Source organism: Lagopus muta, chromosome 10 (assembly GCF_023343835.1).
Source record: "Lagopus muta isolate bLagMut1 chromosome 10, bLagMut1 primary, whole genome shotgun sequence".
Lineage (NCBI taxonomy): Eukaryota > Metazoa > Chordata > Aves > Galliformes > Phasianidae > Lagopus > Lagopus muta.
Window position 1 is genome coordinate 9,891,911 of NC_064442.1, and position 21,004 is coordinate 9,912,914.

Consider the following 21,004-nt stretch of genomic DNA (forward strand, 5'->3'; position numbering starts at 1 on the left):
TTCTGTTTATTTTAATACCATGGACTTGTAACTGCTATTGAAGAAGTATTACAGAAGCATGTATGACAACTGATGATAAAATTGCTTTACTTGAGCTTTTGGGGTTGTAAGCACTAGGTAAGTGAACGTAAGACTTGGAACACCGGCTGTAGTATGTTTCATCACTGTAGCTCAAGCACCTCAGAGTATCCCTCAGTTTGGTTCTACATGTCAGTTCTCATCCAGAACAAAGACCCTTTCCTGCTATTGGTTTCTGGTGCCTCTCACTGTTTAAGATGGCTGATGAAACACTTCAGCAGAGGAAAAAGGGCAAACAGAGACAAACAAGCCCTAGATTTGGAACTTGCCTTCTGACCTGGACACATGCAGTTCCTGTTGGGCTGTTCTGTGGAGACAGTCATTCCGGAACCACTTCAGTGATTGCGGCAATCAACATTTGCAATTGTACACTCAAGTCTTCCTTGATAGACTGAAAATAATATTCTGTCCAGTGTGAAGACTTTCATATGTGCTCTCCAGATTGCATCCCTTACTAAAACTTAACAGTGTCTGTATAACATCTTTTTATCTTTCCAGAGTAAGTGTAATTCACAACTGTAAATGCTGAAAATACAGTGCTGAGAGGGACATAAATAGTCTAAAATGATGGAGAAATATTGGACACAGGAGTTTTCTGCTACTGGTCATAATGCTTCTAGTGCTATGTATTTTGTAACTCAATACAGCCTGCTACTGAGAAACGCTCTGATGCTGCCTTTTGAGCAGGCCTCCAACTGCATTTCTCAGAATGAACAGAATGGAACAGAAATGACAAAATTGGGTGCCCCAGGAAACGTCTTCTTGTGAGTATCACGGGGGAAAGGTGTGCTCTCTTTTCCTGCTCAGAGGTGTGTTTCGCCCCACTGTGCTTTGTTACTGCTGGAGTTACTCGCGCTGTGTTCTGTGGGGCATGCCTTGGTGTTTGCTCTGTTAGAGAAAGGCTGCTTGGCATTTTTTAAGGATGGTGTCTCTTTAAATATGCTTTTCTTATAAGCCATTGTTTTAGAGCAAGGAGATTTCTAAATGTGCATTCATTTAGGGAATATCTAAAGTTGCGTGAGAGATTGCCATAGCTCACACTCTCTTGTAAATCACCATTGAACAGTAGTAACCCAAAGAATGAACTGAAAACGTGTCTGTTTTCAATTGTAAGGCAAGAGACTTGCCAAAAGCTGTGATTGATTCAGAGACCACCCTTTGGTAGAGCAATGTTCTACTGGCCAGATTACCTTTAAAATCTCTGCGGCTGTGTTGTGCTGGTCATGTTACGAATTGGAGCTGCAGTGGGCACCGTGTGCTGGCGGTGTGCCGGAGGTCTGAGCTGCGTCCTGGGCGAGGGGGAGACTCAGTGGGTGTAGGGGAGAAGTTGCTGCCTCGACACTGGCTTTCTCTCAGTGCGAGCGCAATCCTGGCAAGCGGTTCTCAAATGAGAAAGAGTGGCTGTGTGCTATTTTCAGACTTGTCCTTTGTGGAGATTTACAGAATTAGTACTGGGTAAAGTCTGCTATCGTTACGTTAGCTGATGGTTGTTTACAGACAGCGTTTTATTTCAGAAAACAATGTTTGTGTTTGGAACAGGTTTAGTATAGTTTGCTTTTCTCTCTGGCAGAATACTTGCTGTTCAGGTAGAATTTTCTTCAGGACAGCAAACACCTCTGTTCTCTGCAAGTCCTATTCTAAAGCAATGAAACAATTCGCATACTTTCAGCTATCAACACCAAATGCTTCTGGTAATAGAGAAACTCTGGATCTCTTCTGTTTGGATGGGCAGTCCAACAAACCATCTCCATATAACAAAAGATAGCACAACACACATTATTTCCAGAAATTACATCTATATTTGAATCTTCTTGCTTGCATCACTGCCTGTACGTCAGACCCACCTAAGCGAATTGATAGGCCATGCCAAGGAGCTGTGGAACCCATGATTTTAGAAGGGTGCGGGAGCTGATCAGAATCTGTGTGCTTCATGGGAAAAGTACCACATCTTTTACAATTAAAATAAATCTCCTAAGTCACATTTTGTCACGGTTAAAAGAAAACTTAAGTATGCAAAAATGATTAGTTTACATCTGAGCTAGGCCTGCAGGGCCTATGCAGAAGAGAAACTGAAGCCCTAGAAGTAAAGCATGCAGTGTTACGCAGGACTGGCTTATAAGATCTTGTCCTCTTGGGCTCAAAGGACAGCCAAAAAGCAGGATTTAGGGAACCAGTGCCAGATTCTTAAAAGCATTTGGGTCCTTAAATCTATTATTGTTTATGGAAATCAGGTACTTAACCTAACTAAAAATATACATACATTTTCCTAATACAGAAAAGTGTAATGTCCTGGTTTCTCCACTTAATTTCCAAATGAGGGGTGCAGACATCCTCAGCTCGCTCTCCTAACAGTGGAAGGGCAGCCTGCAGAAATGTTTGTCCCACCTGAGGCCTGACTTGCCCTCTGATACCCATTTCTCCGGTGAATGGAGAGGAATGTAAAATCCCTGCTGCAGTGACATTATGCCACGCTGGCATGAGAGCAATTGTCCAGCACATGTCTAGAGTAATGCTTCTCCCATAAAAGGATCTCTGCAGTATCCAGTTCTGATGTTTTATTTGTTTAAAATGATGTAGCACCATTTGCACTGATGGAGATTTGTATCAGCGAGGGATCCAGCCTCTGACTAGAAACATGCTGTCAAAAGCTGTTTGTTGAAAATCACCATGTATTTTCTCTCTGCTGCTTTCTGTGTTGCTCACTGCCATGCAACAGAGAGCTGTTTGATTTTAGACCTAGGCATGCTGGCACGATCAGAATCTTGGGGTCCTTTTTGTCTCTTTCAGAAGAGACAATATAGAGATTGATTTATTTTGTACGATATCAGCTGCACACCTAAAAAACATTTCTTGTGGACTGAAGTGAAGGTGAGCTATGTTGTTTATGGATTGGAACACATGTAGCTCAGGGAACATAAACACAAGAAGTCAAAATAAGCCCAATTGTAAAGTTTTTAGCACGTTTCACCTGCAGTCACTGTCACTAACCCACCTTCAGGTCATTGCTCCACTAATTGCATTTCTACAAAAAAAAGCAGACATGATCCTCAAGGAATCTCATCCACTGTTAACTGCTTTGTGTTACCACTCCACTTCTGTTTTTTAGAATGTCAGAGCTCTTGCTGACCCTCTGTGTACTCTGTGCACCTCCGCTTGCTCCTCTACAGAGGACCCATGAGCAGCTAGATGCAGTTCCCTTACAGCCACTAAATGCCCTTGAAGGAAGCAGTGACATTTTCCAGTGCAATAATGTTTCACACTGCAGGGAGAACCTTGACATTTGTTAAGAGACAACTGACTAATGTTAATGGAAGTTAGTCCAAAATCCATATACAGTCTCTTAAACAAAAATCCTGGGCTATTTGTCCCAAGCAAATGTTAGTTAAATGTAAGACAAAACTTTACTGTGCATTTGCAACTGTACGGTCATATTTTTTGTTTTAACTTAATGAAAACTGTGTAAACCTGTACTCTCCACTTAAATGGATTTTTTTTTTCTTTATAATTAAACACTGTGGCTTCCCAGCAACTCACATTATTTGCTGTAACTTCAACTTCAGCAGATTCCTTTCTTTAGGGGCTTCCTGTACAATTCTGTCTGACCTTTAGCAAAAGACCAGCCTCTTCAGGCTGTGTATTTTTTTCTAGCTGCTTTGGCAGCTTCTTATGATCTGCTTCACTGTAGATTAATGAGCTACACATGGCTGATGGAACTGTTAGAAATTTACAACGGGAAAAATTCACCAATACAAAATCATGTAGGGGACAGTTTCTACCAGCGTTACTCACATGGAATAGTACCTTTCTCTGTTAGGCATCCTGCTGATTGAACATGAAGAGGGTGAACGTTTCTGGCTCATAATGTACATAAGAAAATGCTGCCAGATGGCTTTAATTTGAGCCAGATTGTGAACCCCCTCCTCAAAGTGGGGAACAGTTATTCTGCTGGGACTGCTCAAATAACTGTTTGTAATCTGGCTCTCTGAAAATAAACCAAAGGACCAGTCATTGCTGGATTCAGTGACCCATTTAGCAGACACCTGCTCTAAGAGAACAGTAACTACCAGCTGAAAGTAATTCTCCAGGGAAATGCGAGCCTTAGCAAAACTGTTGCAATTAACCTAGACCATTCATGCCTATGCCTAACCTATGGCCCACCCAAAATGTCTGCTTCTACCTGTATGGGATCTGCCAGGAGCGGCCCATTGCTTGGGGGCTCATCCCAAGCAATCCGTGTCTTTCTGGGAGGAGAATGGTATGTGCTCAATTTCCTCCATGGCGTGGATCAGGATGAAGCTGTCACCCCAACCCCCAAGCTGGGAAGCGCTCTGAGGTCACCAACGCAGAGATAAATTCTGCTCTTGTAAGACAAGGGCACTCCACTGATGCACAGGCAGAGCTTTACATATTGCTGAGCAGCACATCTGTGTCCACCTTCACATGAAGTCGTGTGTTATTTTCTGCACAAAGAGAGTAAAAATTGTTCTTGCACTGAGATCACCATTAATACAGATGACTTGGCAGTGGGAATGAAATGCTATTCAAACACCACTCGTTGCAACTACGCTAAGGTTTAAGATTCATTGTCTTCCCAGGGGACAAACAAGAGGGCAGTTACACAGCCAAATCTTGATGGTAAACAGATACCTGTTATTCTGATGATGATTTCATTCCCAGATCTAAATATCAAAATTAGATTATAATTTTATATGTGAAAACGAAAAAAATGTTTTAAAAATAACTGATCTAAGAAGGAAAAAACATCTTATAGTTAAAGGAATACATTATTTTACAAGCAAGTATCCTTTTGTGGTGAGGCTTATAAATACTTCATGTCCCACAATAACCACACACTAAATGTTCTGTGAAGCCTTCAACTCCAAGACAAAATTATGGTATAGCGTATCTTCAAATGTAAGAAATATTATTTGTTCTAGAGATGTTCAGAAGCCGCAAGTGCAATCCATGTGTAAACATTTGGAAGGGGGATTTAAACTCAGGATTGTGAGTTGGCCAAGGAACAGCTGCATGAGGCTTTACAGAGACTATGCAGCACCTGTACCTCTCCAAACCTGGGGAACAAGCGAGCTGCACAGTGAGACCCTGCAGGAGTCTTTGAGTACCTTCCTATAAAAGAGATTAGAAGTTGTTGTATATTCAGCCACAGCTTGAGACTTGCCCAAAGCCTGCCCATATAGTTCTTCTTTGGGATCTGGAGTTCTTCTTTGGTCAGCCTAACATATGTACGGAAGTTTGGGCAAGCACACAGTGTCATCACTGGAGGAGCAGATGAAGGAAAGCTGACTTCAGGCTAAAGTAACAGATGTAGCACTTTCATATCCTTAAACATGAGATACAGGGTCTGTACAAAACATTAACTCTGGACTTTGAATAATACAAACGAATTGACTCAGTCACAGAGAAAACTCAGAATCCAGTAAATGATTTACCTGGTGTTTCTTATGCAGGTATTTTACATTTAACATTGAAATCCTGTAACAGGAAAGCTAAGGCAACCTTTACAAAGGAAGAAAGGTACCTTTAACTGCTAGGGCTCTTTGTTCACGTTGAGCAAAAGTTCAATGATATTTAGAAATACTCTGCAGAAATGACATACTGGACCGGTAGGTTTTCTCACATGAAGAAGCGAGGCTTTGTTATTAAAGAACAGTCGGAAAGTAGGGGGCAGATAAGAAAAATATTTTTGTCAAACACCCTCTGGTTTTCCAAAGCCAACATAAAATGCAATTTGTCCAGTGTGTTAACAAAACACACAGCAGTGGATTTAGATTATTTCTTTGTCTGTCTCGTTTCTTTTTTGTGTATAGTTTTACAGAAATCCCTTATTTAATTTTATATTGTACATGCAAAGAGACTTGCAGCATAACCATTGTAATTGGCCTTATCAAATGAAATCATGGTCATACAAGTTTAAGAGATTCCATTCAGCAAACATCTGCAAACACTATTCAGAGCGCCAGTATAACATTTCCTTCAGTTTCTTCTGTAGCTTTTGTGTTTCAACTTTTTATCCAGACCTTTTTTTCTGAAGGGGTGTGGAAAAAAACAATCTGTAAAAAACAATTCAGTTCAACAGAACTGTAGAACTGTGTTCTGTAAACCAGGTGTAGGGATTATAAACCTCTTTGTGAGTTTTGTACACCTTCATGAAGGGGAGAGATAGGGCACAGCACAACACGCTCAGAACTCTGTAGTTTCCCATGAAAACGTTGCTGAGTGCACACACAGATCAGTCTGTTCTTGTATGTACAGCACAGAGTTAACAGAGCTCTTCCTATGAAGGTAATGAGCTGGGTTAAGACACCATATTCCATGCCGTACCCCTCTGGCAATGTAATTAGACACTAAGATAATTTTATGCTCTCTGATATCACTGGCTTGCAAAAAAGGTTATAGGTTCAGGACCTGGTTCCTGGTCAATGTATAACATTTACAGTTGTTCCAGATGTGCATATTTTTTAAATATATGCATCAGTATGTATATACATGTTACTGATATACATGCAAACAAATATATACCTCCCTGAAACCAGTCTTGGCAAGGATATAATTTGGCTGTGGAAAACAGTAGAGGCATTAAAGCCACAGAGTGAAAACAAAAAAGTCTGGGTTATTTAAAATTCATGAAGCAAGAACCTAATCTAAATTGGAAATGACTATGAATGCAAATTAACGATTTCATAAATGCTCTATTATTAGGTACTATTAGCAACCCTACTATATACATCTAAGACAGTTCTTTCTTTTAGAAGTCATTAGTGCCAATAATCAAAACTATATATAATAATATATAATCATATGCAAGAATATTTGGGAAATACTTTACATAGTAAATTGTTTACCTGCACCAACATTTTTATATCTAGATCTAGATAGGTAGATATGTATATACAGAAACAGGAACTTCTTTCTCAGGAAAGAGTGACCTAGGAGACTTGCATCCTCATGTAGGGTTTATGAAGTGATAACGTATTTGTCCATTCAAAAATAGAAACAAGTCTCTACCTATGCTAGCCTTGAACACCAGTTCAGAGAGAGCAAACAGGACTTATTTGATTGATGCCGTAACCAGCCAAAATGTCTGGTTTTGTTAGAGATTTGGCTTAAAAAGGAAGCCTAACTTAAGACTTTTCTCTTGAATCTATCTGGAGGTGACTCTAAACTAGTACAGACTAATCTAAAATCTAATCTGCTACTTCTTCCACTGTGTACCCATTCTACTATTTAGATTCTCACGATTCTGGAGTATTCTGGCGAGACTTGCACACCACTTATTAATAAAGAGCAATTTTAGATAACACAAACACTGTAAAGCAAAGAACAGCATTTCATATATGCTTACCATTCTGCGTGTTTTGACTCAGGATCTGAGAGCGGAGCTCCTCCAGGCTAATTCCCAGGCATTTACAAATTTCCTCTGTGCTGTACGGCTCCGGATGCAATACCTCCTCGACAATGGTCAGCATTTCCTCCAGGCTAACTCCTAGGCTGGCCTGCACATCTTGGAGTCTCAGCATTTTTTTCCAGTCCAAACTTTTTGACTTTGAGAGAAGCTGAAATTTAAAAAATAAACATGTTGTGCTTCCCAGGTTAAAACTAACACTAAATTGACCATCAGCAGCTTTAAGACCCAAGTGCTCTTTCAACTTATTAATTGGGAATTATCCATAGCCACTTTCTATCCTTGCACAGTAGATATTTATGAAAGGTCTGTGAGTGAGACATTGTATGATATCAAATCAGTGATTCCTCCTTTTCTATGGATGTCATTACTTCAAACAATTTTTACAATTTCAAAGCCACATTCAGACTATTGCTTGTACAAATGCTACAGTATTGTAACACTGCAGGTCCCCAAGGAGTCTGTTTCTACACTGTTACAATTTGTTCTAGCATTGAAGACTAAGATGCTCCTATAGTTGAACTCGAGGAAGACACTACAAACTGTTCTCATAATAGCCCTAAAAATATAAAATATATATTTGCAGTAGAGAATTAACAATAGCCTTTCCCATACTGCAGTGTTCAATGTAAACTTAAATAAGTCCATTTTTTAAACATAAAAGTGAAAGTTTTGAGCCCTATAAGAAGGTTATGATGTGTTAGTTAGAATCTGTTCCATTCCTATACGATTTCCATTGCGCTAACTAGTATAACTAGTGCTATATGTGCTAACTACACTAGTAAGTGTACCTAGCCATAGGTACACTTGTTTTTTCCACTCCAGACAAGTAGGTCATGCGTAATGTATCTTTCTGACTTCTTGGCAGTTGAAGGCAGTTACTTTAATGCACCAGAATCCTAAAAGGAAATACGTCAAAGAGGTTTTTCTCTAGAAAGTTGCAGCATGCGATGATGTTCCCCTGTGTCTAATGAAAAAACTTGAGCAAAACAACTCCTATTTTCATGAGGTGCAATGTTCTTAACATTATTAATGATAGAAACACGTTAAGTGGTCGCTGTGGGAGCCCAACACCCTCGTTTTAACAGATCAGTACTGAGATAGATTAGCAGAAAAGTGCCAATATCATTTGACTGCATTCACTGCCTCTAATCCTTCATCATTTTAATTGAGATTTAGGCTTCTATGTGTACCAGATCAGGCTGAATGTTTGCAGAGAGTTTAAAGCATTGCAGCAAAATCAGAGAATGGAATCCTTTTCCCACTCAAATCCATGTTGAAACTTCTCATCAGCAAAGCCCAAACTTCACCCAGTGTGTCTTGTTATTCATTTCAATAAACAGTGGGTTTGAGTAAGATTGGTTTGAAATCCTTTAGGTCTCAGTCCAGCAAAGCAATTTAGCACATGTGTAACTTCCTGTATTCACATACGTGCCTGAAAAGTATCTACATTGCTTTGTCTGAAGTTGGAACACGAGGTTGTTGTTTAAGCAAATCTATTGCCCAGCTTTCTGCTGTAGATTCTCACCCTCTGCTCTCCTCCAGCAGTACCGTTGCAGGAACTTTTCCAGTTTTGCTTTATTATGGTACATAAAAGTTAACTACTTTTGGTGCCATCTAGTGACTTGCTAAGATTTATGTGAAACTTAATAGGGCAGGACAAAATCCAATCAAAATCCTAATCATCTGACTGTGACGCCATTTAAAACAGTTTTGTGTTCAGTGGTAGTGAAAGAAGCAGCAGCAGTGTGTAGTGACTAATGCAGAAATCAAGGTGAGACAATTTTCTTGTGAGAGACTGATTTAGTTATTTCTGGCCTATTTTTTTTATAGAGCTTCTAGAACTCCATAGCCTCAACTTAATGGTATGTTACCTTACTTATGGCTCAGTTACAATAACAATTATTGCTTCAGTTATTTTATGTAAATATTCGTTACCTCCTGTGTTGGTGTGTGTTTATGATATGAATGTAAAAACTTCTTCCCTAATAATTGTAATCCTAATGTTCAGCAGCCCCTGGACTTTATTATCACAAGTTATACAGAAATAAGAATTTAGAAAAAAATAATATAATGTTCTACAAGGCAACAAAAACGTTTCTACTTGTAAAACACATAATCCAGTTAGAGTATTTGTCACAGGTTTTGTAGCATCTACTGTCATTTCTATTCTTCAGTGGAGATGCTGCAGTTTAGAAAAGCTGACTGCACTGAGTTTTACAGGTAAAATGTTCCAGATGGAAACTGATCCCTTCAGCTCTGTGAGCAGGCCTTGCTGGGAAAAGTTTCATGTTGCTTATAACAAAGTTTCAACTATAACAGCATTGGAAAAAACGTTATGAGCAAATAAATGTTTTTGTTTTGTTTTTAACAAATATCTATCTGCAGCAGCTCAAATTGTAATGGATGCAGAACAGAGATGGGAACAATCCCATCTATTTTATGTACAAAAGTAAACCCAGTACTGATCCCAGAATTGGATATTTTCTTGCTGATCTCTGACTAGATGAATTAAAGATGTGGACAGCATCCAGCTGGCTCTTAACTGTCAGGATATAGCATCTGTAGTCATCATTGTCTTTTATTGTTCAACACAGGCACACTGGAGCACTGTACTAAGAGAATGATGGGACAAATATAAATAAAAGAAAGCCTGACTAGAGTAAGTATAGGAATGCTTCGCCCTTCTATAGCAACATCCCTTTCTTATACTTTACATTTCTGTAATACCACCTGAGTGTTTTTCCACATTTAGCAAACATCAGCTCAATAAGTACATGGCATCCCAGTTGCAGAAATTCTTGGCTCCACTCTAGCTGAAACTGGAGTGAACCACACACTGTAAAGTATGGGGATTGCAGAGCATGCATTAATGCTCAGTCATCCTGCAGTGTGCACTGCACAAGTGCTCTGATACATAAAGCACAGTTAATTTCCTGTAGAATTGAGTGTTCTGAGGAACATAATTGACTTTAAACATACTGTTTAATGGTGCACAGGAAAGCGATGAGAGACAAAAGCAAAGACAGAAGAAGAAGAAGCTCCCCAGAACAAATGAAGCAAGCAAATGAATGACTGCCTAGAAGGGAAGGGTGCAGAACCTGAGAAGGACAGGTTAGGATGTTCAGGAGCTTACTGTAAGACGGATTGATATCAAAACATTCTGCACCAGTGCCAGTTGAAATACATGGTGTTGGCATCTTTACTTACAGAGAGCTTTCTGCAAACAAGTAAGCAATATTAGAATGACCTAAAGTGGAAGAAGAAAAAAAAAAAGCCCATCCTAGAAAAATCCAATGAGAATTTCTTGTAAAGCAAAAGACTTGTGAAGTCCAGAATGTTATTTCATATTTCCATTAGCTTAATGGTGCATAAATGACTTCCCTGCTTCCACTTACATGCCTGCCCTCCTTCACCCCACTGTGACCTCTTCCTAAAGACAGTCTTTTCCTGACTCAAAATATTTTTGTAGTGTGTGCAACTTTCCATCTGGGTAGCATATGTTTTAAAATAGACAGGTGTATGTTGTTAGTCTACTTAAAGTCATGGATCTGCTAAAGGTACCCATTTAAAGACTGCATCATAGCTAACAGTAGTGTAAAAAAATTGAAATTGTTCATTGCCATCATTTTAATAAAGAGGCTCAATAAATTTAAAGCAATTTAGAAAACTGTGATTTGATTTGCAAATAAAGGCATATAGAACAATACCTTAAAAGGTCTTCCAAGGCATTTACAGTTACAGTTTGCCTTTCAAAACATACCATCTCCAAAGGCTCCTTGTGCCTTATGCATAATAATTTCCAAAATAAACTCTTCCTAAAAGATGTAGTCAATCAATTATCCTGAATTTGATGTTTATCAGTTATGCATGATCTAGCACACGGTGAGGTCTTTACCTTCATTTTTCTAAAGGCATAGGAGTCTTTTTATTAACTTCATTGACAACTTAAAATGTGCTCATTGGTGCTATTATTTTTTCCATATCTAATATACACCTAAAGTGTAGCTGTTTTTCATACTTGAGTTGAAATCCCATTTTAAAAGCCACCTGTTTTACTTCCCTCCTGTAAAAATATCCCAACTTTCATATTTTACATTACATTTTGTCAGTATCTTTTAAGGTATTCAGCAGGTTTTTTTTCATTATTTAACATTAACTATGGCATTTTCTTTCACAGAACCATTCTGCCAACAGGTGCTTAAAGTACCTGTTTGTTTAGATTAAGTGCAAGAGTCTAACCTGTATTTTGGCCAACCGGTTTGTGACAAGGAGTTCCACACTGTACTTTTTAAAACTTTCATCTACGCTATGTGACCCAAATTTGTTTCTTTAACGCAGCACTCCATGTGGGCTATTACTGCAGTGAATCTTTATGCTTAGTCCTCATTTAACTTAATAAAAAATCCACTGTATTTTTATAACAGACTCGAATCAAACCCTACATCCTCATATTCCCAAATGTATGATCTACAGAATCCACAATTAAAGCAGAACTTAGATTTGTCATGCTCAGATTCCATATATTTTAGAGATAATTGCCAACTGTAAACAGGCAGTTTAACTTAAATGCTGGGTTTTACACTAACATGCATGCTGCTATTCAGCATTTCCAGTATTACTTCCAGGCCTCCAACTAGTAGCTTTGATGTCTTCTAAATCCTCGAAAATACACATCTATTGCCATATATACATGTAAACATGTGACCACACTGGTTGCTTTCCATTATTTGTCATTATTCAGCTTTAATTAGAAACAGTCTATCTCATTAACTCAGAGCATTTTTTGCTGAAAAATAGGCATATTTCCTCCATTCAAATATAACACAAAATAAATTAAATAGAATTAAAATCACATAATCTTCTATATAAGGGCATAGTCCTTGCACTTCCATTAAACTCGGCAGGAATTGTTTCTGCAGAGATGGAAGTGTCTGGTGCTGGAAAGAAAAATGCTCCTTAACATAGCATCTAGCCAGGTGTTAAGTAAAGATATGATTGGTCAGAAGTGGAGAAAGGCACATATTTAGATGAAGGTTTCATTAGAGTTTGACATAAGCCATACGTTACCTTTGTAGCCAGACGACACTCCATTACCCTAATATTGTAATGAGAAGTTGCTGCTTTATTCATTTCAACACAACTGTTAGCAATAACAAACGCTGCTCCGCTTGGAAGTCTAACATCAGTTGCCCTCAGAGGACTGAACTCTATCAACTTGGCCTATCGAAAGAAAAATGACTGGTTAGTTTTAATTTACTACTAGCTAGCAGTGCACTTAGTTCTATAAATCAAATACAAATTTGCATGTTTTTTCTCTTGGAAATCCAGGGACACTTAATGAAGGAAACTGACATGAAACAGCAAGAAAAGAGATCTAACCTCATTGGCTGAGTTGCACATACATTTCAACCCCTTCCCTTGTAGTTGGATTTTAGAATGTTTCCCTTAAGTCTTTGGGTTTCTTCAGCATTTCACAGAACCCCACCCAACCTATTTTTCTTGCCTGTTTAAGACAACAGTTTTCCTTTGATCTACAGAAAAGTACCAGACCTGGCTGAAGCTAATGTGTGTGCTACTAGAATCAAGCAGCTTCACATTCCCTTCCCTCCACCAATATCTGTCTCCCCCTTATTTTTCTATTTTTCCACTATGTCAAGAAGATTTAATTCACTGAGGTACAGCATATTACCAAAATCGTAGGGTTGACTGCAGATGGTGATCGTGTTACATACCAACAATCAGAGAAACGAAATAAAACTATATAAAAAGTAGTTGCTATCTTCTTTCTTCTGATATAAGAGACTGTCTTGCCTCACAGATGCTTTACATAGGCCGTGCAAGATGTTCCCAACATTTTGTGACCTTTTCATGGAATAAGCTAGGCATCCATTAATTAAATAATTCAGGATGTAATGTAATCAAGAGATTAAATTCACATCTGGTTTCTCATTAGGACAAGTTGTAAATCATGTGCCCTGCTTTCGCTACTTAGTATAGACTGTAACTCTGCAAGCAAGGATGCCTTTACTGGTTTTGGCATTTTTCACCCCCAGAGAGTTCCTTGAGCAGCTAGAGTGCTGAATAAACAATGACAAATCTGCTTGTACATTATGTACAGCATGTGTGTTACTCCCTGCCATTGAGATTCTGGACCACGTCACAAAATTACTATCAAGACAGACAAGCTTGCTTACATTTCAGTATACCCTCTAAGAGCTACAACGTTCAGAATGTACCTCTGAGCTGGTCCAGTCTCCTGTTTTTGACAGCAGCCTTGAATTGATATTTAGAAGGAATATGAAAATAAGACATACATATAGCAACCTTTTTTTTCCTTTTCTTCTTTTTTCCGATGTATTTTTCCAGCTTCCCATAAGGAAAGGTTATGGCAGTTCTACTGGAAGATTCATCACATTTTGTTTAATAGAAACACGTAGGCCAATGTTTTATTAGCACCCAAGAAGGTCCTTTTTGAACCCTTTTTAAACTTTTGTCTTCCAGAATGTATGGTATTTCTCAATTTAACAATGAATGCTTTGAAAAAACAACTTCCTTGTTTGTTTTTGAACAAGCTGCTTGTTAATGTTATTGTGTTTCTATTAGTTCTTTGGTTACGAAAAACAATGCATTCTCAATTTACCTTCTCTTGTCCATTCACTATCTTACATTGGCTTCAAAATACCGCCCTCCAAGACACTGTTTTTCCAAGGTGACGTTTTAAATTTTTCAGCCAATGTTCCAACTTGTCTAGCTCTAGTGTAACTTCTTTGAAATGGGTGGCCAGAACTGCATTCATCTGCAATTGTACTGAAGCAAAGATGTTTTCTGCTTGGTTCACAATTTCTCTTTTAATCTTTCCTTTGTTTTGTTAACCACCACCAACATACATCAGGAAAATCCCTCTTACATGATCCTCTGTGTGTATGCCAGCAAAATATGCAACTTCCTTCACTTTACGAGGAGCAGTATGAGGTGTGAAGGAAAGGTGTAGCATAGGCAAGGGTAATGTGAAATTGAAAGGAAATATGTCATGATGAATTACATGAAAAACAGCTTGTTTTCTGTGTAAACTCATTCAAGATACAGCATTAGGGCACATAATCTGTACAGATAATAAAATTACTTTAATTTATAAGCAAAGTAAAGGTCTCCTATGAAAAGCTACATTAATTTCAGTAAATGTATTTTGACACATTTTAGTTTTCAACACTCACAATCCTGTGTGTCTTGCAGCCGTGGATGTACACCACTGTAAATTCAACTGCAAGCACTCGTGCATAACGTGGCAGGTCCTGCATGTGGTGGCTAGTCCACCTTCTGTCACCACATTTAAGACAGCTGAATACCTTCTACGACACAATTCAGCCAATTCTGGAATTAGCAGAACTGGGGAAAAAATCTCCATTGTCTTTCTAACTCGACCTGGCAAAACTTCCTAGAAATGTTCGGTTACAGAAAGTTTCAAGAAAGCATTTTTGTAATAATTATCCCATTTACACTGAATACAAGGCATACCGACTATTCAGATTTCATTATATGGGAAGTCTTCTAAGTTCAGTGATCAATTAGCTGAATAGTGTGGAACCTGGACCTCATGCATCTTTCCCCACATCTTTCCTCCTTCTCTCCATTTCTATTTTTTACCATCTTAGTCCTTCAAACTGGCATACTCAACTGTACAAAAGATTATACATATCATTCCTATTTCATCTGCAGTGGTGCTTATCCTGCTTGCCAAGGTATTCCAGTTTCTTGTCATTCTGCCAGGTACACATGAAGACATTGCTGTTTACATTAATTAATGTTAAACTGTTGTCTTAGATTACAAAGATTCACATACAGTTCCTTCTTCTGCCAGAAAAGAGATTGACTGGTCCATTCCTCCACCTTCTGTGCCAATGTAACGTTCACTCTTGGTGCAAATTTCTGCAAGTTCCACCTGAAAAAAAACCATTAAGTGTGAAGCTTCAGCCAACATGAATGATGATACTTTTGCACTGCTTGCATATGAACCAGAAAGTGAAGGAGATAATGACAGCTCTGAGACCATTTTCACACGCTGAGTAGTAGAAGCTGGTATGAACCAGGTTGCCACGTGGCCTCTTTTTCCTTTTATTCTAAAGAAGAAGAGAATCAACTATGCAGCCTCCACTGGGCCCACCACAGCCAGCTTTTCAGAGTAACTTTATTTAGATTCTTAACACTAGTAGCTGTCCTCACCCACCTTCCTCATTCACCTCACACTCCTCCACCCCAATAACTAATATTCTGTTGATTTATTAGTTGAATCCATATGTGCACTTATCTTGTTAGCTTACAGAATTATGGCAAATTACACTGTTTTAATGCACCGACTCAATAATCAGAAGTTATGGGTTGAAGCTAACTCAGAAACCCTTTCTCACTGTAAATACTCTAATCAGTGATGCTTGTCATTTCTCTTTGAGATACTGTACTCCGCTTACATTGTTTATCTGACATAATTTGTAAGTGTATGTGATTCACATTCTTTTGTGACGTTTTAGGCATATCTTTGTGCATTGTGATACCTGCAGGTCAGAGGATACTATGGGAGTGTGGAATATCACTATCGTAACTGTCAAAAGTAATAATTTACAGGAAAGCTTTCAGCCATCAGGCCAAGTCAAAACAGAACGCGAGAGAAGCCGTGGAGAATAGCTGAGGAACACAGACTTTTTCAGAATGAAGAAAGTCAAAGGAAAGCACACATCCCCATACCGTGACCCGTACCAGTTTGTTTTCTAAGTGCAAGGTAACCACAGGAAAGATGAAAAAAGAACTTTGAAATAAAGTTGCTGTCTGTTTCTCAGTCTGGTGGCAAAGTCAGATTCAGATTCCTCACTCCAGATGAAGCATCACACGACTTAAACAAGCTAACCAGCAAGGCAGGGACATTAGCCAGTACAGAACTGTAAAAGACAGCAGACAGAGGCAGTAAATCAGCATGCTAAGAGTGAGATACGTGCAGTGTGTCTTCCTGCTGGCTCACTTAATTTCTGTAATGGCACCACAGACAAAGTTGTAAATGTGGTGCTTAGATGAGTGTAATCAGGCTGAGCTGCTTGCAAATGCAGTAACAACCATTTTACTCAGATCACAATGCAGTTACGGTCAATAAACCTCAAAGCTGATAAGCAAAAGTTATCAAAAGAACATTTACAAATTACTCCAAAACTGTGCAGACTACATCTCTCTGAATCAAACATCAAGGGGGTTTTAAGTCGTCATCAAATCTCTCATGCTGGTGTTTCTGTTTAAGCAGATCCCCTTATACAGGTGAAAAGACCAATACGTCCTCCTCATATGGATGTTGTACAGGGTAAAGGGCCACTCACAAGAGCAAGAGCACCAATGACAGAACATGGCAAGTACAAGCAGCAAAAATGCTCTTCTTTTCTGTGCTGCCTTTCCTTTGTGTATTTTTTCAATGAACTGAAGTACAGATAATACTTTTTTTCCTAACATACAAAAACATTACTCATTTTAATTTTTTACTTTTTAGTGAAAATAATTTCTCTGTGCCTTTTACTGAAGATCAGGTTAATCGGCATTTGTTTTTCCTCTCCTGTCCCACATCCATAGCAAGAAGTTCCATTTCCAGTTTGAACCTTGGACCTCTTCATCCACTCAGCATTTGTTCCTGCTTCACTACAAGTTGGAAATAATTCTGCAGTGGTAATGCATGTGATGCTGCTTTTTTTCTCCACTTCATGCGAAAATTCTCAGCAAGTTTCTACAGAAAGGAAGAATAAACCTTTACAGAAAGCAGTCTCTGGATGAATTCCTTCCTACATGTGAAGGAGTGCCTGTTTACAAGCATCTGTTGCTGGGACATGGGAATGCAGGCATATTTCAGACAGTTCAGTAGAACCTGTCTCTGAGAACAGAGCATTACCACGTCCTTGACTTTTGCAGCAACTGGCAGGAGACATCAAACTGGAGTTGATGAATATTATTCACTGGCAGCAACAGAAACTTCTCCACAGTGATCATACCAGATACTGGTGATGTACAATTAAATAGGAGGTGTGGCTTTGCAAACCTGGCCTGAAGCACATCTCCTAAGCACTGTCACTGCATATTCCACTCTTGGACACAGCTGGTTTTGCAGAAGTCAGAAGTGGCGCATTTCAGCCTTCACTTAGCCTGGCTGCGTGTCCTCTCCATATACAAATCCAAATTGCAACCACTTGATTGCTCAAATCATTTAGACTTTCTGAGCCTGGGTTTATTAAATAAATATCAGGAAAAGTCTCACAGAAGAGGAATGTTAACAGTGAGGACAGTGCCACTCTCCTGTCCCTTTACATGGCCTGGTGAGCTGTGCCTGGTTAAGCACTGGGCCTTGCTCCATCCCAGCTCACCAGCCATCCAGCTGCCTATGCTGGGCTAGCAGTGCTCTTTGAGCTTGAGCAACTTTTGTTTTGAAACTCAGCAAGGATTGGCAGGACCACCAAGTAGTAACTGGCAAGGGTTGAGAAGAACCCTTTCCACAAGACAGCCCAAGGCTTCCCTGAAACATGATTTGGTTTCTAATTTAAACAGGCCCTTGCTGACACAGGCAGGCCTTCTAATACTAGGATGAGAAGCATGTGAATGGAGGGGAGAGCGTCATCTGTATATAAAACAGCTTCTACTCACTATTGAAACAAATGGCCAAATGTTTGCCTTTTTGCTAAAATGAATGAGAGGGCAAAGTTCAGAGGAACTGAATTGTAGCACTGGAAGCTAATATGAAGATTAAATTGGAGAGTCTTGTGTACATACTTGATACTTGGAAAAGGATGGACTAAAACCGTGAACTGAACCAGGAAGTCTGGGCTCAATTTCTAGCTCCACATTAAGTTTCCTGCGATTCAGGAAAAGTCCTTTTAATTCATCGTGGCTCTACTTCCTCAATAAAATGAGGAGTATCTTCCCTTTCTAGGTAATTAGCAATTTCTACTTGGGATTCCTATGAATACATTTGATCATTCCTAGAAATTGGGAAAAAAAAAAAAAGAAAAAAAAAAGAGCATATATTGGTACTTGAGTTCTCTTAAGGCAACCACATAAAACTGCTCTAAGGAAGAAAAGTGCCAGAACCTTGCAGTGAGAGGAACTAACATGTGCCCGTCTCAGAGCAGTGCCTCGTTTCTATTCAACTCACAACACCCAGACCTTGGGCAGGGGCTGTTTCACTCCTTTGTTATTCGTCTCTCACTATAGGTAGGTCTCACCTGTAGAAATAGAGTTTCTCAGATCCCAGATTTCACTGCACAGTTTTCAGGAGCCCAAGTGTATGGCTGAACAGCAGCTAGGCAGGCATGATTCTTTCCCCTGGCTGTACCACAGCTGCTGCAGAGCAATCGGAGTGCTCACAGCCAGATCTGGGGGAACTCACCCAGGCCACACCACAGCACCACCTGCCAGGGCAGTGGCTCAGAGGCAGCAGCCACTCCCCACTAGGCTAAAAGAACAACTACAACGCATATAAAACAAACAGTTCTGTTCCTACGGAATTCTGAGTAGCAGGAATAGGTCCTGATAGGTGTTCTTCTAGGGCTGGGTGGAAGCAGACATTCCTTTTTCATGAGGTACTACAAGGAATACTGTTGAAAGACTAAACCCCATCTGCACACAGACTATACTTCCATCCCATGTACTCTGATCCACACTGAGGTCAATTTCTGCTAACCATAAAACATAAATAGTTCTGTGCACCTAAGACACGTGCATGATCTTCCCATCCCTACTATTACAAAAACACTAATAAATCCTAATTTAAGTCTTCATAGAATTTTACATACTTTACCTTAAAAGCATTCCTATAATTCCTGTTATCTTCAATTTAGACACAGCACAGATATTTACATGATATATTCAAAGTCATGTGAATCGGTCACAAAGCTGAAATAAGAATTCAAAAACTTCCCTACTTCCAGTATTGCAGCTTATTTCTCTAAAGAAAATGGTATCAGGGAAACGTCTGCTGGTTGGGCTTAAAATCTTTTTAAGGTGACGGTAATGAAAAGTGGGACAAAAAGATACTGAAATCAAAGTACAGTTGGGTCTGAATAGCAGCATTTCAACTAAAAACAAATGACTGAATTCATCAGATGAATCAGAAATTCCTTGTCCCAACTGTTCTGTGATCTGTATGCTACTGGCCTCTGGATTTATTATTCTCCCAGGAAAGTTGTTCTAACAAGACAGGCTAGACCAGAACTTCATTTGTGAATAATATATATCATGTAGACAATAAATCCTAAGCTGTCACCTGCACTATTTAACAAGCAAAGCAATATATTTAATGCACCCTTCCTCTTTCCCTCCCAAGCCCTACACTAGCCAAGAAGTATAACATAATGCTCCTGAGTTAGTAGCAGGTTTTCAGTTAGCTAAAACCAATTTAAAACCTTGTTTCAGAATAAAAACACAGACAAACATAGCATATGCTAACATAAAAAAACCACAGTGGATCAGACTAAATCCACATCTATTCAGTATTTTGTATCTGAAAGTGGGCTCTCAGTACTGAGCAAAAGCCAAGTGTAGAAGACATTTCCCCAGTGCCCGATTTTTCGACAAACAGCTTCCTGAGCTGAACGTGAGGTCTGTGCTCTTACTAACCAGTGATGGATTTCTTATTTATGAACTTGTCCAGACTCTGCTCTAACCCATCCAAAGTTTTCCCATGTGGAACATCCAGTAACAAAGACTTCCACAACCTCTCAGGTAAAGAAGCATCTCCTTTAGTCGATGCTGAACATGCTCCTGGCTAGCTTCATTTGAACTCTGGCTCTTACAGTGTGAGACAATGAACAATTGATTCCTATCCACTGCATCAGTTGCATTAATATTTTATGGACTTCTCTCACCTCTTTTTAAAGCACAATCTTTCAGAGATTTCTAGCACTTTTATTCAGGTCATTCTGTTATCTCCTGTAATCATCCACGTGGCTTTTCCCTGAACTTTTTTTCAGGTTTATTATCTTGGTTTCTAAGAAAGAACAGAGGCAGACTTCCAGCTTTCCTAAGATTTTCGGAGACAAAATTTGTGATTTTTATGTGGCAACTGAGCGACAAAAAATGTGTCCATATGTGTTTATGCAGACAGAGGATAATGCAGCCTCAGCCAGTTCAGTACTATTATTGCACCTCTTTCACTGATCTTGTGACCATGCCAGCCACTGCTGTGCAAAGTCCCTTTGCCTATACCTGCTGTGTGCACTTAAATATCAAGCTGTTTTGTACAGCTGGTCGGTTTAGGCTCTGAACACGTGAGAAGGGATGAGCATAACATGGCAGTAGTAGTAGCTGGTAGTTAAATTTTGCAATCTCCCTGCTGATCTGTCAGGAAACACGAAATATTGCAACTTTTGAAGCCAGACCCAATATGATGCACACAAACACAAGCAGTACTTTTATATCTGTTGGCAAGTACATATGCCAGATTGGCTGTGCATGAGCGGGGAATGTTTAGTATCAGTGAGTTAC

At 39.2% G+C, this 21,004-nt stretch overlaps 1 protein-coding gene and 1 long non-coding RNA gene across 2 annotated transcripts in view; one reads left to right on the forward strand and one right to left on the reverse strand.

Annotated features, from left to right (window-relative positions):
* The window catches only part of LOC125698417 (uncharacterized), a 67,587-nt gene extending 55,038 nt beyond the window's left edge, over positions 1-12,549 (forward strand). Inside the window, exons 2-3 of the long non-coding RNA XR_007379182.1 lie at positions 10,099-10,163; positions 10,501-12,549. This is a non-coding gene — a long non-coding RNA (uncharacterized LOC125698417). The remainder of the gene's footprint in view (positions 1-10,098; positions 10,164-10,500) is intronic.
* The window catches only part of GALK2 (galactokinase 2), a 49,178-nt gene that overhangs the window by 10,199 nt on the left and 17,975 nt on the right, over positions 1-21,004 (reverse strand). Inside the window, exons 6-8 of the mRNA XM_048956695.1 lie at positions 15,345-15,443; positions 12,572-12,724; positions 7,442-7,652 (exon numbers count right to left, since the gene is read on the reverse strand). Coding sequence (XP_048812652.1) covers positions 7,442-7,652; positions 12,572-12,724; positions 15,345-15,443 — 463 coding nt within the window. The remainder of the gene's footprint in view (positions 1-7,441; positions 7,653-12,571; positions 12,725-15,344; positions 15,444-21,004) is intronic.